General features: G+C 48.2%; 1 protein-coding gene across 4 annotated transcripts in view; it reads right to left on the bottom strand.

Annotated features, from left to right (window-relative positions):
* Positions 1 to 7,409: 7,409 nt before the first annotated feature.
* Positions 7,410 to 27,345, bottom strand: part of OPA1 (OPA1 mitochondrial dynamin like GTPase) — a 64,535-nt gene continuing 44,599 nt past the window's right edge. For all 4 annotated transcript variants that reach the window (XM_072618888.1, XM_072618885.1, XM_072618887.1 and 1 more), the window contains 8 exons: positions 25,598 to 25,706; positions 23,924 to 24,003; positions 22,578 to 22,718; positions 20,721 to 20,837; positions 20,224 to 20,317; positions 19,842 to 19,952; positions 8,460 to 8,526; positions 7,410 to 7,746 (listed from right to left, as the gene is read on the bottom strand). In XM_072618888.1, the coding sequence (XP_072474989.1) occupies positions 8,462 to 8,526; positions 19,842 to 19,952; positions 20,224 to 20,317; positions 20,721 to 20,837; positions 22,578 to 22,718; positions 23,924 to 24,003; positions 25,598 to 25,706 (717 nt within the window). In that variant the 3' untranslated portion in view covers positions 7,410 to 7,746; positions 8,460 to 8,461. The remainder of the gene's footprint in view (positions 7,747 to 8,459; positions 8,527 to 19,841; positions 19,953 to 20,223; positions 20,318 to 20,720; positions 20,838 to 22,577; positions 22,719 to 23,923; positions 24,004 to 25,597; positions 25,707 to 27,345) is intronic.

Genomic DNA, 27,345 nt, shown 5'->3' with positions numbered 1-27,345 from the left:
ATGTACAAGCCTGGAAACAAATGGTACAGGGATGAGGTCAGAAAGGAATGGGCTCCGATCACGCCCTGCATTCATTTACCTACCTCAGAGCCATTCAGCGCAGCCCGGCTCGGGAACAAGGGCAGCTGTAAAGCAGGAGGAGGTTCGGGGCTGGCCGCTCGCTTTCGGGCCTTGACAGGCCTTTGTCGGGCTCCCCGGCACATAATAGAGCCCCGCAAACTGAGCAGCCCACGGCCAGTGGCCCAGCTCCTTTGCAAATGCTAATGGTATGGTAACGTCCTGTCACTGGGGACACAGAAAAGGGGGTGGGCTTTCACGTGAACCAGAACGGGTCCTGGAGGACCGGGTTGCGGCCAACGCGTAGCATCCACACATCAAAAGCCGGGGCCAATCATACGGTGCCTGGCGGGGAGAAAGGGACAATTAGGGACCCGAAGAAAGAGAACGCGGGCTCTAGCCGCCTGATTACACAGACGTTCAGGAAAGACAATGGAAGTAAAACACTCCCCTGGGGTTCGGTAGACTGGGAAATGCGGGGGAGCAGGACAAGTCAAGAGAAGGGGCGTTTATTAAGGGCTTCTACGTGCCATGCGCCCGCCTAAACACGGGGGAAAGGAAGAGGGGGAGGCACGCAATCCATTAGGTAAAACTGAGAGAATGCTGCTGACACCGGTGGGACCAGAACCTTTGCCGCTGCCCTCCAGAAGGAGTTACTGGGGAGCCTTATAGATTCCCATAACCTCAGAGCTGTCACTGGTCTGGCCCAGCCCGGACACGACCCAGCTTCTGCTAGGACGTCCCCACACGTGGTCCTCCATCCACTGCTTAAGGCTCCTAGTAACTACATGCTGGGACATCTCAGAAGCTGCTTTCAGACATTCTTAAGAGGGTTTTCCTTACATATAGCCTAAATCTGCCTCTCTGAAATGCCTAGCTTTGCACCCAGGACTAATCTCTCATCTACAGGACTCACAAATGCTGGACGCTGGCTGTCGTGTTTCCACTGTCTTCTCCAATGTAAACATCTTCAAGGCCTTCCCTTGAAGGTATAAACCAGAGGCTGTCACCATCCTGGTGTATAAGTGACAGCAAGGCCAGTTTGGCTGGACTGCAGAGATACCTGTGTCATAATGTGTTTAAAATGGTCAGCAGGCAGTTGCCAATGGGATAAATAAGCATTATTTATTATCAGCTGCCCTCAAAGCCAGCAACGACTGGGTTCAAGTCCCACCACATTCACACACACACTCTGTGGTTCTGGAAAGATCCGAGGGAGTCTTCAGGACTGTAAACTGCAGAGAGCGCACTCACCTTCATAGGAGAATATTTCCTTGCCTAGGAGTCCCCCTATGCCACTGAAATCCCTAGTCCAGCTTTAGCCCCTACAGTTTATTATCAAGTGCCTGTTGATGTAAGACTGCAGGTCAGGAGAGAGATTAGGGCTGGCTACCTAGATCTGGGAGGTAATCGCAGAGTGATGATCATTGGACTCATGGGAGCTGGGAGATCACCAAGAGTGCAGAGAGTGAGAGAAGCGGTGCAGGGCAGAGCCTGCTAGGGTGATCCCCATTTCACATGCCAAAGCTGAAAGGGTTTGGTGGAGTAGATTGGGTGGTGATCCTGAGGTCAAATCCCGCTCAGACACTTACTACCTGTATAATTCTGGGTAACTCACCCAACCTCTCTGCCTCAGTTTCCTCATCTTCAAAATGAAGGTGTGCACTCTTGGCGTTATTTCCGTTGTGACCTTTCATGACCTTATCGTGGCAAAGATACTAGAGTGGTTTGTAATTTCCTTCTCCAGCCCATTTTACACATGAGGAAACTGAGGCAGACAGGGTTAAGGAACTTGCCCAAGGTCACACAGCTAGAAAGCATCTGAGGCCAGATTTGAACTCAGGTCCTCTTGACTCCAGATCTGGCACTTTTCCTACTGAGCCACCTACATCTAAGCCTATGATATTATGGCCATGTAGCTACCAAGTGCTGGAGCACACCTTCGCTGTAGAACTTTGTTCTGATGACATGAAGACAGCACCATTAATAATGGGACCCACACTTTGCACTACTCTCTTTACTAAATGATTCATTTCTCTGGATTCTTCCTTCTGTCTCCAGCTTTGACCTCTCTTTGGGGTCTTCAAGTTGAGCTTGTCCAGCACCTCCATGTCAACACTCTTCAAATCTAGGTTGTCCTCTTTCGTGTGAGGCCTGCTTGTCTTGACTCGTGGTCAGCAGTGGCTTGGTGCATGCCGGCTCCTACATTTAAAATCTCCACTTGGCCTTTGATTCTTTCTATATTCAGACAGCTACCTGGTCATGCTGATCTTACTTCTGACCTCTTCTCTCTAATAGAGGATTATTAGTCATTGTTAATAATAGTAGCTAGCATTTATACTACCTTTAAGGTTTGCAAAGCACTTTACACATATCTGATCCTCACAACTCTGTAAGGGAGATTCTGTGATCACTCTCCATTTTATAGATGAAGTAACTGAGGCAGAGGTTAAGTGCCTTGCCCAAGGTCACACAGTTAGGAAGTGCCTGAGGGAGGATGCAAACCCCAGTTTTCCTGACTCAAGCTCTGTGCTCTTTCCACTGTGTCACTGAGCTGCCTGTGTTCCCATTGGCCCCTGAATCTGTCCTTCATACCAGTTAGGGCTAGGGTTAGCATCATTGTGAATATCTCTTCAGGGATGCTGCATTGAATCGACACAATCTCCAAAGAACAAAATTGCTGGTGGTCCAGAAGACCTTGGAGAGATATGTGAGTGGGCATCAGCATGTTGGTCTACCAGACCTCACACATCGGATGTCACCACAGAAATCATCCAGGAAATGCAGGCTGGCAGAAAGTGGGGACAGGAAGACACACTGGTCCTACCACTGAGGGGGACCATGGCAACAGATGTACCTGTGGTTGGTTCTAATCCTAACCCTAAATGCAATTCTTGAGCGCAGGGACATTGCCCCATCTTTCTGGCTATGTCTTATCACAACTCATATGCAAGTCATGGTGGAAAAGACACCAAGGATTTGTGGGATGGAAAGGGAGGTGAGCTGGGTACAGACACCCCAGAAAAGAGCCTCGAGGCTACCAGCTCCACGGTGGATCCTCTCTGGGAGATTTAACATGAACAGGAAGCTCGTGGCAGGAGGGCATCCACCTGTGCAGGGTGTAACCCTCCGATGAGTTGATGCTTTGGTGGATGGAGGACAGCTGCCTTTGAGTCCCACACATTTAATGAACTGTAAGCACCCGGGCTGGGGAAACAGACACTGGGTTATACCTCCATGTAGCACCTTCTATAGCCCAGCAGGCATAGCCATGCTTGCCTAAAGTATGACCTAATTTAAGAAACAACTCCCTTTTCTTCTCTTCTTTTCATGGGTCCAAATATTTACTGAACTTCACTTTTTTCTCCTCCTAATCAATCCACTCAACACACTAATCCTCAATATGCTGGATCACCACGTCTGGGTATTAGGTCCTTCAAACTGGGGGAAACACTGTATTAGTGAGCAGAGTCCAAATCTCTGTATCCTCTAGGGGACTATGACTATGTGAGTTATTTTCCATTTGCACCCCCAGCACCCAACATAGGCATCTGGCACATAGTGGACGCTTAATAGTGTTTTTGATCCATGACCCTGGTAGCGAACCATTCACGAACACAGTGAGTGTCATAGCTGGTCACTTACTCCAACCCTTCTCACCTAAGGCATACTTTACAAATTTTATAGCTCATGAATTCTCCCAATAGTGGTAAGTAAGGGGTACAGAAAGAAGGGAACCAATGCCCCCCTGCACAATCTTCCCAATCATTCCTTTCCTCTAACCCCCAAAAGATGCTAATAGGAAAAAAAAGGGACTGTTCTTCAAGAGATAGCAATGAAATATCTTATTTTATTAAATATCATAACATCTTCATGCCAGAAACAAAATGTACAGACATTGTGATACTATCAACATGACAGTGTGAGGTCAGCCTGGGGCTGGCCAGTGGTTCCAAGGCCGTCATCTGAACAACATTAACTCAAAGCTCCACAGACATATTCCTGAAGGTAGTCAATATATCCCACAGAGGTCTCTATGGAGAGGGGTACTGCATGACCTCCCTCAGTTGTACAAGTCAACAGCAGCCAAATTTACTAATTCTTAACCCAAACGGCCTATGATTCAACTTAAGATTTGTATAGGAAGTCAGTTCTGATCCTCACCTCCACCCCGCAGTTGTTGGTGCTTCCTAGAAATTATTCTGGGTGCCATTCTGTGTCTCCTCTAGCAGCACGTAAGCACCTCAAGAGCAGGGTGGTTTATGTCCTCTATCCCCAGTGGCCTGACATGGCCATGGTTTTGTAAACAAAACCCAAATTCATGAAGTCTGCTCTTCATAGATTGTTGCCTTTGTCTCTTTCTCAGATGAAAGAGTCACATGTATCTTCATTTTCTCACTGTCTATTTTTTCTTGAAGTTTTGCTGTTAACTCCTATCCGAACATGGAGAACTTGTAAACTAGTCTAATTAATGCTGAGAATGACTCGGCTTTTCCCATGGCCAGACCCCGGGGAGCCTCAGCCTTTACACTCGCTGTGTGCACGCACGCATTTAATAATATACAATGCACACATATGCAGTATTAACATAATATACCACACACGCTTGGTGGGCCTGCCATATGGTTTGATGAAAGACACTACCTTTCAGACAACACAGATTGTTAATCTAATTTGTGAATTTTCATACAAGAAAGCAGCTCAATGAAGTTGAAATGCATTCATAAGGACTCAGTTAAGTGCACACCACAAAGCTGATGGAACAATCTGGTGGGGGACAGGGACTGGACTGGTGGGAAGTCCTTGCTGAGGGAACCCCCTTGACCCCTACAGATCAGCCCTTTCTCTGCAGCTTCTCACCTAGAAAGTGGCTCAGGTCACACAGCTAACATGGACCAGAGGTGGGACAAGAATCTGGGTCTTCTGGCTTTTTAATAATACCCATCATGCCAGGCCAGCTCTCTGGTGACAACTGTACTTCAGCCCTGCTAACTTCCTCAAAGACATCTTAAACACTCTGAATTGGTGGAGCTGTCCAGGACTTCAGAGGATGCAGATTTCATTTTTAATCATGGGGAAAACTGAGGCCTCATGAGAACATGCCCAGTTCCACAGTCAACATCCAGCAGAGAATCCAGCTGGGGTTTCTCACTTCTGTCCCTCCCCTTCCCTGGCATTCTTCCATCAGGGTCCTCCTTATTCATCTATTATACAAGGTAATCAGAACACAGTTTAAGCTAGGCCTTCTACCTTGATGACAAGAGTCCACGTGAGAGTGCTGGTTCTGCTCCAGCCCTGGTCATGAACTGAAAAGCATGTCCAATTCAAACTCTGAAGGCATACTCTGGCCCTGGTCTGGTTATACAGGGCCAGGGTGGGAGCCAGCCCAATAGGTACGCAGCTATTTCTCATCTCCTACAGAAAGCACCAAGAGAGCTGTTACCCTTGTCCCAACCATGTTAAGAGCCCCAAATTACAGCACTTTCATTTAAAGCTAATGACCGAACAAGATGGCCGCTATATCCTCAACTCCATATGCAGAATTCCTAAAATAAAAACTCAAGTCCTCCAACGTATCCTCGGTTGTTCATGCACTGCCCTATTTCACCTGGGTTGGGAGGCCAATGCCTCAGGGAGGGAGCTGAGGCGCTGAGAGTCTGTTTGCCTCCTCTTACTAAGGCACAGTTTATTCAACAGTGCAACAGGAAGGGTTTCATTTCCTCCTGAATTTGGCTTGAGGATTCTGATTTTTAAAATCAACAGGGGCCTAAGTGGGCTTTGTTCTCAGGCCTTCTTATTCAGCTTCCTTCATCACTTTATTGTTTGGAAATTCTTACACTTTGGATAACAGAAAGCTTTAATGTAAGGATGTGCAGGATCCTCAAAATCAGGCCTGGATTTACTGATGTCAGATATGTCTCCTTTTTAGGCCAGAGACACAACACACCCAGCTCCAAGGGTCTGAATGGAATTTTATTTTTTTCCTTCCATTACCCCTGCATTCAATAAATACCCAAGTTTCCACACACCCCCTCAAAGAAAAAAGAAAAACAAATCAGGTTTAGCGGAGATGTTATAAATGAATCAGCATCATTTGTGTGGAAACCTGTCTGGTCTGCTCCAGGGGCCTTTCAGCAATTTTTGCTTACTTAGGCTCTGGTTAGTACAGAGGCAGAAAGCAGCAGGGTTTTCAAACACACAGAAAGGAACACTGACTTTCTCTCTTTCAGCTGACACTTGATGTGTCTGGCTTGGTGTCGGTTCCCTTTATTCTAAACACACTTTTTCACCCTTGAGTGGCCCCAGGTAAATGCCACCAGGATGTCCCGTCCCCAAATCCACATGATGGCCTCCCAGACAGAGGGTGGGGGTGGGAGTAGGTGCATTTTCTACTCCTGATCCAGAGAAGATCTGAGCGTGCTCTACTCCTGACCTCTGTGAAGGCTGAAACTGTCTGGAATACAGAATCCCTTATTCCCAACACAAAGAGAAAGCACATCTGAGGGGTTCCTTTACCAGAACCCAAAGCTTTAACAAACTCTAGAAATGTGCCACGCTGCTGTGAACCTCTGCTGTGAACCTGGTGAAGACCCTCTTCAGACTTCCTAGTTGGGCCCTCAGTACTGAGAAACACTCACTCAGATGGTCAGGAATGACTTGAATATGGAAGAAAAAATTCCTAGGCTAGTAAGATTTTGGGAAACTGAGTTTTGGGAAAAGGAACCATAAGTGGACTGGAAGAAGCAGACTGGAAAGCGGGAGTTTTTATCAGAAGCCAAAAAAACAGAGCTGAATATTGAGAGAAGCAAACAAGCAGAGGAGAAAGCCTCTATGAAACCAGAAGTAGTCGTCCTTCCTCAGTGGGACACACCATAAGCATGGCTGAGGAAGGCTGAGTCCCTGATTCCTGTCACTAACTGTCTCTAGAGAGTGACGATCAAAGGCTCTGATGTACCTCTTAAGGGAAAGAAATCCCTCTTGCTGATGATTCCCATCCACATCTTGAGGGGCACTGGTGAGTCAGAAGCCAGCTGATTGTTTGGGATTACTTCCATCACTTCCCTCTGGACAGACAGAAGCCCAGCAAGCGCTGAGTCTAAGGGGCCAGCTTCTCCTGAGCTACACTCTAGGGAGGTCATGAATGGCCAGAGACACCTTTTCCTCTCATGGTCACTGCTAACGTGATCATAAAACCAAATACTAAGGACACTGGACTTGATCCGGCTCACAGTTCCTAACAAAGACACATGGCGAGTTTGAACCAAATGGGGGAAATCCACCAATCCTCTGACAGAACATCACAGATCCAGACGCTGACTGTGGGGGGATAGGATTTTATATACAAATGACAGTGTTGCTCCAGGTTTTTATTTCAAACACTCAGCAATACTTTCTGGAAAAGAGATGGTTACCAGATAAAACCAGTCTGTATGAGAAGACCCTGTGCCTAAAAACAAAATAAGAACCGCACAGGATACCGCGGCCAATGTTGTGCTCCACGCTGTCACTTCAACCACATAAACATGAGGTGCTGTTACTAAAGAGGCCCCACCGAGAGTCGAATGCTTGCGTCCTGGACGAGGTGTTCCCATGGGAGGCTCTCTGAGGAGGAAGGCTGCACTGAAGACTGAGAAGCGTTTTCTTTGTTCACCAGATTTAGAGGCAGCTGTTGCTGGGAGGGATTCTGTTCTGTTAGAGGTAGAACATCTGAAGTTAGGAACATCCCTGGTAACAGCCAGGCCTTACTGGAGGTAAAGCCCATGAGGCGCTGCCTGCAGCCCCACGGTTGCGTGTCTGGTCTGGTGCCTGCTGTCCATGGGGAGCTTGAGGCTCAGGTGCCAATGGGGGCCTGACGAGGGGAGATCCCACCTGCCAGCCCAGCACCACCACCACATCCTACTCTTCCAGCTTTGCTAAAGCACACAAACTATGGTCATTCCCCACATTGTGTGATGGCCCTGAAGGTTTTGCTTGGGGGCCTCAGCCATCGTGTGGGTCCTTGGCTCCTAGGACTGGCCAGTGTCCCTGTTGTAATGGCTAGCCTGTGTCTGCTGCCCTGCCATTCCCATCATAAAATGAAAAAATGTTCAAAACACTACATGCACTTTCCCCCTAGAATCTGAAAGCAACAGATGGGACTTCCAGCTAAGCTGTGTGAGGTATGTGCCACATCCCTATAATGTAGGACTCCTGACCCTCAGAGCAAGCCCAAGAGACTAAGACAGACAGACAGACACACACACACTCCCACCTCCACCCCATTTCAAAGGCTCTTGCCATTAGCATCACCAGCGTCTCTGCCTGAAAAGCCAAAGGGAGCCCGCCAAGAGGGCAGAGCATGATTCAAGCCAGTTCCCATCCAATACCGGGGGAGTAACAGCTCAGAGACATCTTTTACTCACATTTACTTCTCCTGGTGCAGGGCTTCAATGAAAGCATCTAGTTTTTCTTGAATTTCTCTAACTTTTTCTAGGAAGACAAAAAGAAATAAACATTGTTTACTTTACATTTTCTGTCCTGGAGAGCACAATAAAATTTCACTAAGTCCTTATTATCTGTTCAGGATCCAGGGTTCAGAGCTCAAAGGGACTCCTCACTTCGTAGCTGAAGGAACGCAAGCCCACCAAGGTCAGGTGGCTTGGCTCAGGAGGGAGCAAAGGTCCCACAGTGCTGAGCTGGAATTCACCACCACGGCTCTGACTCAACTCAAAGCTCCTCAGCCCAGCACCCCACGCTTCCTAGCGTATCTTACTGTTCAGAGAGGCAAACTCTGGTTTATCTTCCATTTATGCTTGGCATACAAGTGTTCAATCATTTTGTAGGCAAAAAATGGTCTTAAAAATTACATGGCAGTTCTATAAGGTTTTCCTCATCTATGTACAAACATGAAAAAAGATTCTAAGACACTTAAAGAATATTTCTTCTAAAATAACTTCAAAAGTATAAGATAATCAAAGTACATTTTGATCAGCAAAACATATGGAATGGATTCACCTGTAATCAAGCATGCATTAAGCTCTTACCATTTGCCCAGCACCAGGGCAGGTGCTAGAGAGAAAGGCAACCGACACAACAGTCCCTCCATCCCCCTCCAGGAGCTTTCCATGAGGAGACAGAGCCTCTACACAGAAGCACCTCTACACACAAGATCAGTTCCGAGCAGCCAGGCATGAGTCATCTCTAAAAGGTGAGTGCATGCAAGACAGGCCTACTGTACACACAGAGTGAGTCTGAGTTAGGTCTGGAAGGAACTAGAGATCTTGGGAGGTGAAGGTGAGGTAGGACAAGAGACAGCAGGGCCAGGCACTGGACAAGGTCAATGCAAAGGCCTGAAGAGTGGAGACAGAGCCCCAGGGGTGAGGACTGGACTATGGAGGGTCTGGGTGGAGCTGGAAAAAAAATCAGGAGAAAACCCTGTAGGACCACCATTATCTCCCTTTGATTTTATAGTCTGGAAAGATACGAAGTTAGGACTCAGTCCTTTCCTCCTTTTTACCCAACTTAGACACTTGTTGTTAACTTGCTATTCAGAAAAAACAAATTCTGGCAGTTCCCAAAGAAAAACAAGGTCCCTGGAGGCAAGAAATGGGTCTGTCCTGTGCTGGGGAGTCTCCTACATGTAGCAGGTACCAGACTCTTATCTAATCCTCAAGAAATGTTAGAGCCTCAACCCCCTTCAATGGCAGCCCCCCAAAGTCCTCACATAAATCCCCTTACTATGACTTTCAGACAACTATGAAAACCAAACAAAGACAATAAATCACTAATGACTGCAAGGCCCTCCGCTGCTGTATCATTATAATTATTTTTTAAAAGCTCTTTAAAAATCACCCATCTTTTTTTTCCCTTGTTGCTTCCTCCTGTTCACAAGCACCTTTTCTTCTTAGCCAGGAGGAGGTGGGGGAAGGTAAAACTTTTTAAGAAAAGGACACTCAAGCAGCCCTTCTAGACTTAGCAGAAGAGTCTCCTTCCACTTGGTTAACAGCATAAACCATCAGAAGTCAATGGGTGGTCAACAGGCCCCTAAGTCACACACGGGAGGTACTGCTTGTCTGTGGCATCTCATTCCCAGCCCAAGAACAAGGTAAAGATTGGGGTGGCCTGTGCCCAAGATTGGTTTGTCATGAGACGTTCCTGGGCCCAAGAACCAAGCCACAGTAAGGAGAGGGAGCTGCTGGGGAATCATTAGTATGACTAAAGCAAGCACAAGAAGAGAGGAAAGGACTACAGGCTTTGGCAGTCAAGTCTGGATTTAGGAACCAACCTGAAAAAGACTTTTTCAAAATCAAGAACTAGGATAGAAGTTTTCTACAAGTTAAAATCAAAATAAAAGGTCCATCTCACTACAAGATGCCACCAATAGGAGGCTAATGTTCACTTCAAAAGTAATTTTAAGATTCATTTCATGAAGCCATTAAAATTTATAAAGCTTATAAACTTTTAAAGTTGCTTTTTTCATGCTAAAAAGTGTAAAATCGCCACGAAAAGAGAAAATGCCTTTGCCCTCACTGTCCAAGGAGATAAAACAAGCTGTATCTCTTTGCATTAATTCCACTTTTCATTTGTTTTCCAAGCACACTTTGCTGTATTCGTATTTTCTCACTGATGCGAAGGGCAGTAATATTCACTTTCTATAGATGTGCAGAAAAATAATATTCCTCCAACAGGTTGGATTTGGTGAACTTTCGGAGGGCACAGCCCCCAGCTACAAACTGCAAGCGACCATACAACAGTCACCACATCTGTACGTGAGCTGACACTGCATTCTGGAGGCAAGTGGGGGGAGTCTTCAGTGGGAAGGTCAGACTGCTGGAAAGGGAAAGATGCCGGGGAAAAGGTGTTATGTGGCAATGCTCTGAAACGTTCCCCTGGTACCAAGGCCTTCCCCAGCCCTGGCCCTGCTGGGTTCATATCTGGTACTAGGAGACACCACGTCAAACCCAGCTCTGGACAGACACAGTCTCAGAGCTGGAGGATGGCCTTAGGGGTCACAGAGAATGGTAGAGAGTGAGTGCAGAGGAAGATGCTGAGGGCTGCAGAGGCCCAAGATTTTCTAGTCCAACTGCTGTCTCCACCATTCCTGACAAACCTCTGGTAAAGAGCTCCAGAGAAGAGGAGCTCGTTAGCTCATGGACAGTTTATCTGATTGTTTCTGACCAGAAGCACTCTGTGGTGGTAATTCTGATGAGCTGCTATGGTCCTACTTTTGTCTCTTCTACATGTACCAGCTGGGAGGCTCAGTGCACAGAGAGCTGGGCCTGGGATCAAGAGGAGCTGAGTTCAAATCCAGCCTCAGATGCTCACTGTTTGTCTTGGCTCCCACTCCGAGAACAGGTAATGGTAACATCTACATCCCAGGGGATCAGAAGGAAAACATGAGCTACTAGTTGCGCAGAAGGAGCTACAGAAATGCTGGTTGTTCTTCTAGTCAGCCCACCTCCTATCCGTCCGGTGTTCTGCTGCTGAGGCGGTTGTTTTCTACTTCCGACCTCGTCTCTCTCCCCAGCCCTTGATCACCCACAGGGTCCCCATGACTTGGCCCCACACTGCCCTCCTCCTGTCTCCAGACACTGGAATTTGCCGTCCTCCAAGCCTGGCAGGCTTGAGGCCCTTGGAGCATCTTAGCTTTCTCTGAAGACTTTTGAAGATTTGACCCTAATCTCACCTACTCCAGGAGGCCTCCGAGTCCCATCAATTGTACCCACTTTCTCCTCCAGTCCCTCTCTGCCTGTCCATAGGCTCTTTCCTTCATAAGAATGTAAGATCTTTGTGGGTCCAGCCTGGGTTTTACTTTTCTGTCTATCCCTAGCACTTAGCACTGAGTCCCATTGTGAGCAAGCATGACCTTTCTTAACAAAACACATTTTATTTCTTACCATGTTTAATCTATGTTATTAACATTATCTGCATCGCTTTCCTGAGTCTGGACAATCAATGAAACAATAACTTGAGCTCTAACTTCTGATTTCTGCCAATTTCTGATGTGCCAGCTGGTTCCACCAAACCCCCAGCTACACCCTCTCCCCTTTTCTCTCTCTGCATCCTCCATCACCCTTTCACCTTAGCTTCTTAAAGAGCTCTCCTTCAATGGCCTATCAGACACCCCACAGCTGTCAGTCTTCTTGAGAATTTTCTATACACCTTTATCTGATAAGCTGTGCTCTCAGAAGGGGACATAGAGATTGCAATCTCCTTGGGGATATGGATCACAACATTTTGGTCTTTGTGACACTAGCCCTGCCAATATGTATTTTTTAATCCAACCCTGTGACTTGTTAAGGAAACTCCCTTTCTGAATTGTGTCACTGATGGGCACTTGTGGGTCACCATGGAAGATAAAGAGGTTGGATGAATTATCTAAAATCACAAAGCAGGTATGTTCTTGAACCAGGACTTGACTCCGCCTTTCTCTCCATGATATCTTGTACATACAGATAGTAGGCGCTTAAGAAATATTGGCTGAATTAACTTTAAAATGGTCATGGAGAGTTGCTAGGATGGAAAAACTCATCACCCTGGGATCAACTTGCCCATGAATCTTTCTGAATCCGGTCCTGGCACCACAAATGTATAATCTGACTCTGGACCCATCCGTGGATCTCTTCTAGCATGGAAGGTTCTGCTAGGGCTTGTGCTGTGCTGACAGAGCCTCCAAGAAACCAAGGTCACTCCAGGTCAACAAGGAGGATGATGACATCTGCCATTCTGGTAGGGGCAGAAACCCTCACCTCCCCCTTCCTTTACTGGATATTCTATTTAGGAGGAATCTCCCAGACAACCAGCACCATGGCAAGTAGTATTAACCTAAGTTCACAGAATGAAACAAATCCTTGTCAAGACCCACTTTATCTGGACAAGCTTTTCTTCATGGGCATACTGTCTGCCACCTTAAACAGAAGCTTTTCCCACAAATGTGCAGGTCACTTATTGGAAACAGAATTGTCTGTTCTTACTCAATTTAACACTTTGCTGCAGTTGCTGACTCAGAAGTTTTCTCCCATGGTGGGCTTTCTTAAGTGTGGTCTGGCTGACAGTTATAATAACTTCCACTGTCGTTACCAAGCACAAAAGCTGAGAAAGTTATTTTTCCGTAACTCAGCTGAAAAGAAGTCTGTGATTGAGAGCAGCCACTGAACTGTTAATCGATGGCACTATTTTTTTGCCAGGTGAACCCATCCAATTTATAGCCCAGAAAGGTGTTCTGGATCAGACTCACTTCACTGTTCTTAGGGAAAGGTTAGCTGCCAGTTCCTTCAGTTAACACCCACCTTCTCATGCTTCTTTTGAGTCTTGTGTGTGAAGGTCTTCATCAGGAAAGCCTGAAAGTCCTCTATCCCACTGAATGTCCATGTTTTCCTCTGAAGGACTATACTCAATTTTGGTGGGCAGGTGATCCTGGGTAGTAATCCTAGCTCGTTTGTCCTCTGGTATGTCATATTCCAAGCCCTCCGATTCTTTAATGAAGCTGCTAAATCCTGTGTTATCTTGATTGCATTTCCACAATACTGGAATTGCTTCTAACTACATGTAATATTTTCTCCTTGACCTGAGAGCTCTGGAATTTGGCTACAATATTCCTAGGAGTTTTGGAATCTCTTTCAGGAGGTGACTGGTGGATTCTTTCAATTTCTATTTTACTCCCTGGTTCTAGAAGATCAGAGCAGTTTTCCTGAATAACTTCTTGAAAGATGATTCTAGGCTCTTGTTTTGATCATGGCTTTCAGGTAGTTCCACAATTTTAAAATGATCCTTCCTGGATCTATTTTCCAGGCCAGCCATGTTTTCCAGTGAGGTACTGCGATGTCTTCTAGTTTTTCCTTCTTTTGGTTTTGCTTTATTGCTTCCTGATTCCTCCTAAAGTCGCTAGCTTCCTCCTTTCCACTTGGCCAATTCTATTTTTTTAAGGAGTTCTTTTGTTCAGAGAGTTTCTGTGCCTCACTGGCTTTTTGGGCCTCTCTTACTGTCCGGCCTGGTCTGTTTTTGAGGGTGTTATTTTCTTCAGTATTTTATATTCAGTCTCCTTTTCCAAGCTGCTGACTTTTTCATGATCTTCTTGCATCACTCTCATGTCTCTTCCCAATTTTCCTTCGATTTCTCTTGATTTTCAATCCTTTGTGCGCTCTTTCATGGCCTGAGACCAATTCCTATTTTTCTCGGAGGCTTTGGTTATCAGTCTTCTGTTGTCTTCTGAGTGTGTTTTATCTTCCTTGTCACCACAGTAACTTTCTATGGTCAGAATTTTTTTCCTGTTGTTTGCTCATTTTCCCAACCTATTTCTTGACTTTTAACTTTTTGTAAAGTAGGGGCTGTGCTTCCAGGGTGGAAGGCACACTGTCCCAAGCTTCAAGGGTTTTGGGCAGCTGTTTCAGAGATGCTGTTAGGGACCTGTAAGGTTTTGGTTCTACCAAGGTGGTATGATATAAGGAGAGGTGTGTCTACTCTCCTGGACTATACTTTGTTCTGTAGGTGACCAAAAGCACTCTTTTCTGCCCTGCCCTGTTCCCCTATGGCTGCAAGCTCTGCTGGGTTAGTACTCCTTTTCACCCCAGGACTACCACCCAGGACTGTGACCTGGATTCAAGAATGGGCAAAGCAAGAGTCCTGTCCCTAGTGCCAGCAAAGAAACCCCTGTAATCTCCTTTTGCCCAGCTGTTCAACCCTGTTATTGTTGGTGGGCAGAGAGCTCCAGAAGCAGCCTAAAACACACTTTCGATAGTATGTATTGGGTAAGGCCCAGCAAACTTCTATTGTTGATACAGTTTCAGTAATGCTACCTAACTACCAGCCCAAAACAAAAATCAAATGCATAGATCCTGAGAAATCCAAACATTAAGGACAATTAAACGAGAGCAATTTAATAAAACATTTTGTGTGTGTACGCCTACATGTTTGTACATATATGTACACATATGAATGTGTATATATGTACAAGTGTGTGTGTGTGTGTGCATGCACACACATGTATCTGCACTTAACCGCAACCTTCCTGGGAGTGGGGGGAATAAATGAACAAAGGAGAAAATGCACAGCAGAGCTCAACGTCCAGCCCACCAAGAAGTGAAGAAAAGGTGCTGCACACCCGCCCTCCCTCCCGCACGTCATCACGGCTCTGATGTCAGCGAAGGACGAGCACACCACAACAAAGACAAGATGGACGGATCTGAACAGAACGTGCAGCATTTATTATGAAGGCCGTCTGGAAATGGAGATTTATAGCTTCATATTATGAATCATCTCACATTCTGCTGTGCACATGACTGGATTTTTTTCTTTTTTTATTGTGTATTTAAGTTTAAAAGAACAAAAATTTAAAAAAATTAAATAAGAGTAATTTAATGACGTGATTCCTGCTGATGTTTACAATGATCATAAATGTGTGTGTGTGTGTGTGTGTGTGTGTGCGCGCAGCTGCAGTCAAGTGACTAGCCCAGGGTCACACCGACTAGAAAGAGTTCAAGGCTGGATTTGAACTCAAGTCCTCCTGACTCCAGGGTCGGTGCTCTATCCAACGTGCCACCTAACTACTCCATATGGGTATATTTCTTAAATAAAAAAGAGGGAGGGTGGCCAATTAAACAACAGACTCCTAGTTTTTAGTACATTATGGTTCTGACATAAATAGTCTGAAATCTGTACCTCAAGAAGACGCACAGACTCCTAAAAAGTCATTCTAATATATTCTGAATAGAGGACCGTTACCTAACCCTATGGAATGGGCTCTCTGTAATGGACTTTTGGCTTTACTTACTTTTTTTCTTGAGTTTCACAGACAAAGTTTCTTCTTTTTAGAAACTAAGTAGACTGTGATAAAACAGCCTGACTTGAAAGGTTTTGTCATTTCAGGAAAAATACAGCCTAAATTCTAACTTCCTCTATTGGGGACTCTTTTTTGTCAGCCTGTGAATTCTTTTGAAAAAAAGACTTCCATTTTTGTGAAGGACAAATAGTAAATTCAGGCCTGGAAGCACGGATGCCCGATGTTCTTTCCCCCGTCTCCTCTAGCATTAGCTCAGACTTGGATCTGAAGGGTGAAAGATGAGCCTGGGCACAAGTGTTCACTCAGAAGGAAAAGGGTCCTTTGGGCTCGCACAACTTCACTAACATCTTTTAGGGTGGAATCTAAATGATGATCTGTGGACAACAACTGCCTCCACCTCCAGACCCAGGGTTGGGCTCCTCTCCATCAGGAGGAAGTCCCCCACCCTGGAGCTCTGTCACCAGGGAGTATGAAAGCGCTGCTGCCCTTTCAGAGGGGCCACAATGAGGGTCTGTGGTCCTTGGAGGATTCTAGGACCACCACATTCCCCTCACCTTTATTTCCCACGACACAAATAATCCTTCCCATTTCCCTCCACACTGTTAATGATTTCACATGGTTGCCAAAACCAACGGGCAGTGCCCAGTTGGGGACCCAAGGGGATTCGGCTCGGCCTCTGGCCACTCAGCAATTTAGGGAACGATAGGCAGGCTCGTCAAATGTGCAGATCACGTCCAATCCCCGATGATGGAGTTGGATGGATAACCTACAGGGCCCCTGTTTCCGTGAAATGTCTAGATTCAACAGCCTCAAGGGACAAAGACTCAGGTCTAGAATGAAGCGAGAGAAGCAGATGGTCTGCATGAGCTTCTGAAAACAGCCCAGGCCTGTAAGGACTCCAGGCTTCTCTCTCTAGAACTCCTGTTCTAGAGGTTACATCACCCATGTGATTTTTCAGGACAGAGTCAATCAAGCTTGCACTTGCTGTGATGGCTTGTAGAGCCCTACACTGTTAGATGGTTGAAGAGCCTCTGCTCCAAAAATGTCATCTAATTCTTGTTTGTTGTACAGGTCTCACTCTATTCTTGGCCATAAGGGGGTTTTTAGACTTAAAAGCACCAGCTCCCTCCGTTTCAGGAGCACCGTTGGTAAGCGGCTTCTGTGCTGAGCCCCAGATGACCTTCCCCCAAGGGGGCTTCCTTCCTCTTCTCATCTCAGTCATTAAAGTGACTGTTTCTGTTTCATCTCTTAGTTTCCTCTCTTTTAACTACCTTTTCTAGCAAACTCTGCTTCTCTAAAGAAAGGGTATTTTCAGAAACATTAAATTTCGATAAGCACCCAGTGTTAATTAAAATAGAATGGTGACCACTGTCACTAGGTTGATGGCAGCTTAAGGAAAATTGATCAGCCTTCTTCCACAGTCTAACACTTTTAGGTCCCAACAGTTAAATGTTAATCTCAAGTTTACATAGACTTTCTCAGTTAAAAAAAGATCAAAACACCTAAGCCCAGCTTAATTTTCTAAGTTACATGCCTTTAAAAAGCCCGGTCAATCCTACATGATTTTTTTCTACCCCACCCCCCACCACACTGCATTCTTTCTTTACATTCACACAAGGCACAATGGGAGCAGAGAAGGAAGGGAGGGCGGGAGAGCAAAGAAAACCCGAGGACAAGTCCCAGCAGCTTTGTGCGCTGCCAAGTGTACGCTCCCTGGAGAACAAACTTTACATTTCCAGAAACAATTGCTGGCTGCCTGGGAGATGCTCAGGCATGGGCCGGCAAAGGCGCGTCAACAGTGGCAAGAGGCCGGGCCTGCTGCTCCCGGCTCGCTAATCCTTCAAAGGGCCAGGACAAGGGCCAGCTGTTGCCACCTCGTGTAGGAAATCATCAGAGCAAATTCATCCCGGGGAGGGACCGGCCCCAGGCAGGTTCTAATTGGCCGCCCTCTTGAAAGCCTCCAAAGCAGATCGGGCAGGGTAAGAGGGAAAAGTGACCGGGGCTTCATTTCACTGGGAAATTCAGAAAGGACGTTTAATAGCAGGAAAGCCCGACGCCGCTCCCCTCACTCAGCTTCTTCCCCCTGAGCTCTCAGTACAACCATTTCTGAGACAGCAAATTCCTTTCCTTTTCTTTCTGCTCAGCAGAGACAACATGTGCTCTCAGTTGGTCTCGGGAAAGGAGAGTACCATCAGACAAGACAAAGAACCGTGAGGTGCTCCTCCTGGGGAGGCCACCAACTTGACTCAACGCACCAAAAAGTGACGGAGAAGACTTGTCCTGTCCCTGCCCCAGGGGCCAGACCAACCAGCCTCCTCTGCAGACCACCAAGACCCCTCTACTCCCCTCTGCAGTCCCCTGGGCCCTGCAGCCCCAGCAGAAGGGAAGGATTTTACCCTCGTATGCCCAGGGCCCAGCAGAGTCTCTTTAATGAAGTTACAGTGAGGGAAGGGGGCTTCATGTGTCTCATCACTGAACTGAAATGTGTGGGTGGAAAAGATGGCAGACTTGGCTCCTTCTTGTCCTCAGCTCAGAGGCACCCACCACACGGTGGTGATTTCCAAGGGGTCTAGGCAGTTAGGAGCATTAAGGACAGAAGGTAGGAAAGGGCACAACATCTTGAATGCCAATAAACGAAGCCAGATCTATTTGCCAGAGGATTCTGAAGCATATATCCACCTCAGTGAGGACAGTCACTCTGAATCGTACCCTCAATGCCCAGGGCCATGGGGTCGCCCTCCAGAATGATGAAGGGACCCCCTACCTCAGCTGTAACCTCAGTCCTTGAATAGGGTAAGCTCGGTGGGACCTTTGTGCACTGATGCTGGGATGACCAGACCGCTAAAACAAGATGCAGATAGCTGGAGAGAAACTGTCCACCTCAGGTATTAGGGGAGAGACCCTTCCCCTTGGTCAGGGTCTTCCTCCCTATGATCCTCCCCTGAGTCCTGGGACCTCCCTGGTCTCTCTGTGCTCCCCACAGAGCTGAAGCTGCCAAAGCCTTTCTGTAGCATTCTGAATGACAACAAGGTTGGTGCCCAAGTGCATGCTGGGCATGTGACACCAGGAGGAAAATGTGGGCTTATGTGGGACAGATGAGGGAAGGTGACTGGGCCAGGGTCCTCGAGGCCACCTTCACACCCACATCTTCCAGTGCCCCAGCCCCTCACCTGACCCCCCCCCCCCAATCAATGACAGGCAGAAGCCAAAGGCTTGAGGGTTGCTTCTTCCCCAGTGATCTACTTCAGTGAAATACTCAAGTGCATTTTTGGTTTAAAAGAAGTGGGGGCGAGTCTTGGAGGAGAGCACCTCCTGCCCATGCAGGCCTAACCAAGACTTGAGGGGACAAGCGGTCACGACAGTGCCTGTGGAGGCCAATGAAGAAAAGACAGTATTCTCCAAATCCAGCACGAACTAACTTGTAACAGATAAAGTGCCACTGCAAGTAAACCGTCAGTCAGATCCAAGGTTACTGGGCTGCCCAGATACCCAGGAGCCAGGGCAGGGGAAGGGCCACACTCGCTGGCAGACTTCTCATTCAGAGGTCTTCCCCTCTGGGCTGTTTCTCCAAGGGCCTCCCACTGACAGCTCCTCACTGTGCTATTAACATTCCCATTAAGCTGAGAATCATTTTTCCTGATCTAGCTCCAACCTGCCCAGCAAACATGCTGCAGGCACCACACTGTGACTCTGGGTTATTTGGCCCCAGCGGAAGCTCACGAGTTTCCTGGTCTCAGAAGACTGTGAGCCCCTCTGGACTCCTTATCCCATGGCCTGGGCTGCTGGGACAAAGACGGTCAGAGCCAGCAACACTAACATGGAGCTGAAGTGCTCTCTGTTTTGTGAGAGCCGGAAGACAACCAGTATTTGAAATGCCCATTTCCAAGGATGGGAAACAAACACCCTCGCACCTGGTTCCCCAAAGACGCTGTTCTGACTTCCTGCTGCCACCAGCTCACACCGAGGCTGAGGCTGGCAGGCTCTGGAGTCCCGGACCTCCACCCCCACCCCAGTAGGGGCTACTCACTGAGGTCTTCCGCCAGCTGGACCCGCTTTCCCGTGAGCAGCTTCATCTTCTTCTCACTGTCCTCGGCAAAGTCTTCCAACACCTCCTTGACATTCTTCTCCAGCCGTCGGACTGGTCAAAGCAAAGAGGAAATGTGATAGGCACAGACCCTTCTAATGGAAGCCTCGAACCCTGCCCACGAGGCATGCCACGAAAGCAAGGGCTGGACGAGGCTCTAAGCCGAGAATGGCCAGAGACCCTCATACCAACCCAGCCAGCCCCATCCGCAGGCTCAGAGCGGAGAGGAAGCTCTATGATCCCCAACCCAAAGCCCCTCCTTTGGACAAAGGAAGAGAGGGAGGCCTGGAGAAGAAGGTGGGATGGGGGTCCGACTGTGCCTCACCTTCTGTGTTGGTGAGCTGCTGCCGCAATGTATTGGCTGTGATGGACAGCATGCGCTGGATGCGCCAAAAGAGAACGACGTCATTGCACTCCAACTGCAAAGGCCCAAAGGCATGGTGTGAGTGACTGCCAAGGGGATGGCCAGACATGGGTCCGACTGAGGGTGGTGACAGTGGCCTCACCCGCCCCTGTCAAGGCCCGGGTACCCCAGGACGCAGCAAAGAGCCATGGAGATAGGCTTCTATCCCACCCTGCATCTGATGAGGGGAAAAGGGGGAAAATGCATGGGATTGGGCCTGAATACAGCTGGCGCAGGCCAAGCCCAGGCCAAGCCCAGGCCTGGGCATCCTGGTGCCATCCGAGTATGGAGTAACAGTTTTCTCTCCCTATTTACTGAGGACACTGAAGTGCTCAGGCCAGTGCCCTGAGGAGGAGAAAGGCAGGGCAAACCAGCCTCCTTGACCTCCTGCAGGTCTGTCCTGCTCCTACAACACTGACCTCAGAGTCTACAAAATGCCTCTGGTAGTAATAAAAACCGCGGCGACAAAGGTTGCAGTGGCTCAGAGCCGTTTTCAGGAAATGTCTTCTATAAACCTGGTGCCACGTGTCCTTAATCTGAGGAAAGAAAAGAAGGCAGTGAGTCCTGGAGTCAACTGCGGTCCGGGAATCAGGCAGCTGGGGCCAGCCCAACTTTCCCTCTGTGAACTAAAGAAGCATCCAAACGGTGCTCCGGGTCCAGAAATCGGGGCTGCTGACACAGGGCACCTGCCACAGCCACCCTTAGGCACGCCTATGCCTGTTGAGGAGGAAACTGAGACTGGTGATGGGCCTCCCAACTTCAGGTCAGGTTCAACAGGAGAGTCCTGGTGCAGCGCCTGAACACAGAGGCAACCCACAACGAGTGACTGTGATTAACAGATACCTATTCAGTCAAACCTGATGAAGCGTCTTAAAAGTGTCCAGAAGAAGGATGTGTTGGGCACTTTTGGGGTTGAGGGGTATGCCAGAGCGGGGCTCCCAAGGGAGAAGAGGGTGTGCAGTCTGGGTGCAGAGCAACGCCTAAGGACTGGGAGCCACGGTCAACCCAGCCAACAGCTGCCCATCAATTCTGGCAGGAACCAGGGCCAGGAAAAAGGGAAGTCATGGGGAAGAAGGCTGGAGCCAGACTAGGCAAGGCCTGGAAGGCAGGCCCCCTGCTGGGGGGTGGGGGAGAGGTCAAGAAGACCCACAGGTCTCAGAGTTCTGGCTCAGACACCCCCTGGGGGCATCTCAGTGGGGACCTGACTCCTGCTGGGTAACCTCCAGCTCCTTCTGGGCCTCAAAAGGCTGATTCGGGCACAGGGGTGCAGGCCCAATGTCTGGGGAAAACAGATGCTCAAAGTGAGGATATAAGTTAGGAGCTTTTTATACTAAGTAGTACAGGAGGGAAGCAAAGAAAGACTGGATGAGGGCGGAGGGTATGGTGGGGGCCCTGAGGCAGGCAGGGACAAAGGGCACCCACCCAGACAGATAAAGACAAATGGATGGACAGATACCAGGTGACTCTTGCACACCAAAGCTTCAAAATCAAATTTTTTTATACACAACTAAATTTGGACAATTTCCCTCCTTCATTTTGTTAAAATGCTCAAATTAATGGCCACTTAAACTGAAAATGTCTAACTACAGCCTATCCAGGTCCCTTGGTCACTGGCAGAAATAACCAGGACCCAGTAAATCCACACACAGAGAACCCTTCTTTACCTGTTAGGTAAATTTTTCACCTAAGTTCACCACCAGCTTTTAGAGGAGTTTCATAAAAACTGATGTGATTTTCACCATCTCTGATCGTGAAGTTCTTCCGCCCTCTGGTGGACTCATCAGACTCATATCAATGACAGCCGCTGCCAGGAGTGGAGAAGTCTTGGAAGCCTTTATGCCAAGCCCGAGCAACCCTGATCTAGCAGACCCACCATCCTAGTCTGTTTTCCTCACGCTAATATTACAAATGAAGAATCACTTCTTGAACATTATCTGCATGAGCAGCAGGAAATGATGCCCAGGAGGGGGGAAGGGCTTTAAAAATTGGCTTTCCACGTTCCAAAGTGCAAGGCATCCCAACGATGGAGTCTAAACACCAGCTGAGTCTACCCTGCTCTCCAGAAATGGAGAGAGTCATTTACCGGCAGGACCAAAGGAAAACGCTGTCTTGCTAAGCAGAAGACCCTGCTCCATCTGGCTTTTTGGAATAACCCTAGGCTTCATTTCTGCTGCTCACTCGCAAGACCAGAATCCCTGCCTCCGCACTTGAGAATGTGGCCACAGTGGTGACCCAACCTGCCCCAGGGATCGGCTCGAGGCTTGGGGGGTTGTTACCAAACATGGGTCCACTTCGACTCCTCGGGACTCCAGGTTCTTGCGGACTGTGGTGATCTCATCGCTGGCGAGGTAGGCCGGGTGCTCCTCATTACATTTCAGCATCTTTTCCAATTCATTTTTTGTTTCGTTGTGAATAGACTTCAGATTTTAAAAAAAAGCAATGCAAATAAATACATGGTAGATGTTCATTCTCACTGTTTACCCAGAAGATAGAAAGCCTGCAAGTACTACTGCCTGATCCCAATCTAGACCAGGCAGGCCGGCTTGCACCCCAACACCTTCATGGTGGCTGGAACCAGACTAAAAGGTAACTGAGACACAATGAGCAAGCAGAGATCAGGCTCCTCTGGGGTTGCTAACGACCCATGCAGCCCAGCCTGGGACCCTTCTGGGCAATCCAGTAGCCTCTGCTCTTAATCAAGTCCAACACCAGGCACAGAGTAGCCAAGTACAGGTGGCCAGTCGCTGGTCAATGAGCACACTGCCTCGAATGGGCTTATATGATGTATCCTGAGTGGACTGTACCACTCCTTTCTGGTGCTAGACCAGGAAGCCTTAACCTGGGGTCTGGGAAAAAAATGACATCTTTATTTTCACTAAGCTCTAACTCCGAGGATATTCCCTGGGATCTGTGAGCTTGTGCCTTTCCTATTGCTATGACTCTATTTCAACATGCCTCCTTCCTATGAGAGCCTATATACTTATGTTATACATTTAAAAGCACATCCCTGAGAATGGGTGCAGAGGCTCTGCCTGACCAGCGCCCGGGGGGTCTGGGACACAAAGATGGCACGAGGCCCTGAGCTCAGTGATGAAGTGTCCCCAGGAAGGAGGATCACTTTTTACTTGTGAAAATATGAGGACAGGAAATGGAATGACAGTTGTGACCTGGCAGGGGCACTTCCAGTGGCCCAACCCCATCCATTATAAATTCCCTTCCAGGCCCCTTGGGATCTCTCTGATCTGTCTCCTTCTGAAAAGGTTCAAAGAGTTGGGTCCTGTCTCAGCCTCTAATCCCCCCCAGCCCGAAACAAACAAGGCCCAAAAACACTTCACTGTTCAGGACTTCAAAATGCACAGCCAAAGACCTGGGGCCCGCCAAGAGAAATGAGCCTCAAAATGGGGGAAAGACAGTTGTCCCTTTAAAAAATCTTTATACAATCAGCTGTCCTCCTTACTAGATTCGCTGTCTGAACGTTCCGGCTTTTGGAAAATTATTTTTAGCTACTGAATCAAATGATTTATCACAGCAACAAAGGTGAGAATGAAAAACAGCAGTCCCATTTGACGGCAGCTGAACTGAGGACTCTGGCCCAAATCAAACAGAAGGTGACAGCCCTTACCTGCTCCTGGGTCCGTCCCATCCAGTTCATCCACCTCTTTTTCCAATCTGGACCCACCATGTTTTCAAGGACAGTTTCCGCTAGAACATGGAATTTTTAAAATGAAGAACACAGAGCACGAAGCTAAATTATTCTTACTAAACTTTCTAGCATGACTAGTGACACACTTTAGTCTCCTTATCTTCTAATTCCCTATGAGCTCAAATTCAAATGAAGGTAAGAAAATTCACATACAAGGCCTCAGATGCCATCTGGTTGTAGGCACGCTGAACTACCTAAAAACAGCGAAACTGCTCATGGGTTCTGCGTTAACCTAGTGGGAAAGATTTCCATGGTGGTTCCTCAGGTACCATGGTCCTAGGATGCAGTGATTTTGTCTTGAGCTGCTGGAAAGCAATGGTTAGAGAATGCAGCACAGGGGGTGGCTGCCCCCTGGCCAAGGCTGCCCTCCATGTGCATCCTCCTGTTTCCTCCAGAAGCCTGGCCCCCTGCTGCCTGCCCCCCCCCCCCCCCCCCCCCATCACTAATCATCCACCGCTCCCTGCCTCCCAGAGGCTTCCTGTTCTCAAATAGCCCAGCTCGCCAGGGCCAGGCCCCTCTCCCCTTTCACAGCAACCTGTGGGAGAGGCTGCCCACAACATGCCTCTGTCTTTTTTCCCCACCGTCCAGCACAATGGCTTGTATTCTGTCCCCACACTGTCCAGGACACTGCTGATCAATCGCCCCCTGCCCTAGTTCTTCTCTTTTTGGCCTCTTTCTCCTGGACACTCCTCCATGTCACACTCACTGACCACAGTGTCCCCCAGAGCCTGTCCCAAGCCCTCTTTATGCTGTCTTGCTTGGTCATCTCAGTAGGGTCAACGACCACCTCTAGGCAGGCGACCCTCAGATCTACTTAGTCAGTCCTAATCTCTCTCCTGACCTCAGTTTCACACTGCCAACTGACCAAAAAGACCTCCTTGTTTCCTTCCAAACCCTTCCCTTACTCCCCAGTCCAGGCATCCTTCCTGACTCCTCATCCCACTCACCTGTTGCCAGGTGCCCAGCAGCTGCTCCCTCTTCCCTCTGTGGCCCCAGAGGCCACACTGGAGTGGCCTCATCTTCTCACAGCTGGACAGAAGCAGCAGCCTCCCTGCTGGCCTCCCTGCCTCCATGCTCTCCCCCCTCAGGCTCATCATTCATGACCATGTTCATCTCGTCCAATAAACTCTAGGAGCACAAAATCCTTGTCCTGCCTCTCAGAGTCTGCCTTCCATTTATACCTTCAGAGAGCTGACTCCCTTCCATGAACCTGAGAATCCGGTGACCTAGGGGTTGGACTGTTCTTACAGGACTCAACATCTCCACCCTTGATGCCTTTCCTTGTCTCTCTCACTCCTTGTGAGACGACCTACCACTTACCCTATGTACATACTCTTTTGGGATGGGGAGAAGCGTCTGCACACTTGTCTCACCCGTGAAAAGACTGGGCAGGGAGAGGGGAGGCTTTCTTTGTGAGCCTAGTGCTTAGTGTGGCACAGGGCGAACAGGACTATAATAAACACCTGCTGACTGGGATATCATGAGAATGCTAAGGAGGACACAGTCTGGATCCTGCGCCAGTCCTGGAAGATCACCCCATGCCTCCCATGCCCACACCACACAGTGCTACAGGAGCACCCCAGCTCTACTTACTGTCCTTAAGTCGTCCCCGGAGGGCTTCCTCCATGAAGTAGATGGCAGCGTCCCACTGCTGCTTGTCGGTGATGGAGCGGTCCTCCAGAGCATTGTGCTGGATAACTCTCTGAAAACCAAGAAGGCGAGAAACAGGAGAGCTGTCAAGTCAGCCACCGAACTCGTGTAAACTACCACCTGAAAGAAGGGAAGGGAGGTGAGGTCTGGGGCCTCTTCTGCTTTAAAGGAAAGGGGACAAAGGTAAGGAGCTTCTGAGGAAGGAAGCCCCAGCTGTGTGTGCTCCCTATGCCAGGCAGGGCCGACTGGACCATCTTGGGCTGTCCTGCCTCCAGCTCCCAGGCTCCCTTGGTCAAGCTCCACATGTGGATGCATGTGTGTCGTGTCTGCCTTTCCTCCTATTATTTTTTGTTTCTCCAATGAAAGACTGGTAAACAGGAAAGAGTCATTTCAACTCATTTTAAACAGCTCTGATATTTTGGAAAAGCAGTCAAGCAGAAAGCTGGCTGAAGATTAATGAGACAGAGAATGCCATGCCTGGGTTCACTCCTTTCTTGCCTCCCCAGAAAAATCCTTTTTCCATCCAAGCTCGACACTTGTCAAAACAGCATCAGGATGAGCTCAGAAGGAAGAACAGGGAGGCTCCTGGCAGGGAGGGGACCCAGGGCCGACAGGCAGTGACAGTGGACAACAGAAGGCCAAGAGGCATGATGGGAGCTGATGTGTGAGGGGCCCAGCCTTTCAGGATGCGCTCAGGTGCTGAGGGCATCAACACAGCCACAGCCAGAGCAGAGAACAGACTCTGTAGGCTATGGGCTGGAGCTGGCAAAGGTCTGCAGAAGGAAGCAGTGACCGCATGGCAGCAGGGCCTGCCAAAGACTGCTGGGAAGGCGGCAGCATTTGGCCAAATGAAAGCACACTGCACACCAAGGTGCAGCAGGTGAGAGATGAAAGACTGAGGAAACGAAGGGGCAACTTTCTGAGATCAGAAAAGGTGCCGTCCCCTTCCTCATCCTCAAAGGATGTGGAAACAGTGACTAATGATCAGCATGGGGACAGTCTGCAGAGAAGACACATGGGCTGCCTGAGCTGTGCAATGGTGGGAAAACTTGCATCAGTCCTTGGATCTAGCCCACTTGCTGGTTGGCATAACCCAGGTCCTTGTTCTAGGGGGTCTATGTAGCAGGTAGAAAGGGCCAGCTTCCCAGCCACCCAAGACAGACATTGGACTGGACCCATAACAGAACAGAAAGGGTCAGATCCAGAGTGTGGTTCACTCACTCCCACTGTCACTTGCTGCTCTGATCCCCCCAATCTCTTCACTCCAAATGAATGAAGACTTAGACAGAGAAGTGACATTATCAAACTGTAGGAGGAAGGGAGAAATCACCTTTAATATCTATAAACAGAGGAAAAGTCCATGGCTAAACAACTGGTAGAAAGGATCATAAAAGATAAAATGGAAAATGTAGAGTCTATAAAATCTAAATGTTTTTACAAAAACAGATCTAATGCAGGTAAATGCAGAAGGGAAGTTTCTCTGACAAAGACTGCGTAGCCAAGGTATCTAAGGAACCATCTCAAGTATCTGAAGGCTAAGAACCATTTTCCAGTACGTAAATGGTCCAAGGACAGAAGAGGCAGCTTCAGAGGATGAAATTCAAGCTCTCAACAATCACATGAGAAAGGCAGTGAACCGCTAATAATTCGAGGGGTGCAGATGAAAGAACCTCAAGGTTCCATTCCAATTC

The sequence above is a fragment of the Notamacropus eugenii genome, chromosome 6 (assembly GCF_028372415.1).
Source record: "Notamacropus eugenii isolate mMacEug1 chromosome 6, mMacEug1.pri_v2, whole genome shotgun sequence".
Classification (NCBI taxonomy): domain Eukaryota; kingdom Metazoa; phylum Chordata; class Mammalia; order Diprotodontia; family Macropodidae; genus Notamacropus; species Notamacropus eugenii.
Note: the sequence above shows the minus strand (reverse complement) of the source record. Positions and strands in the feature narration are given on the sequence as shown.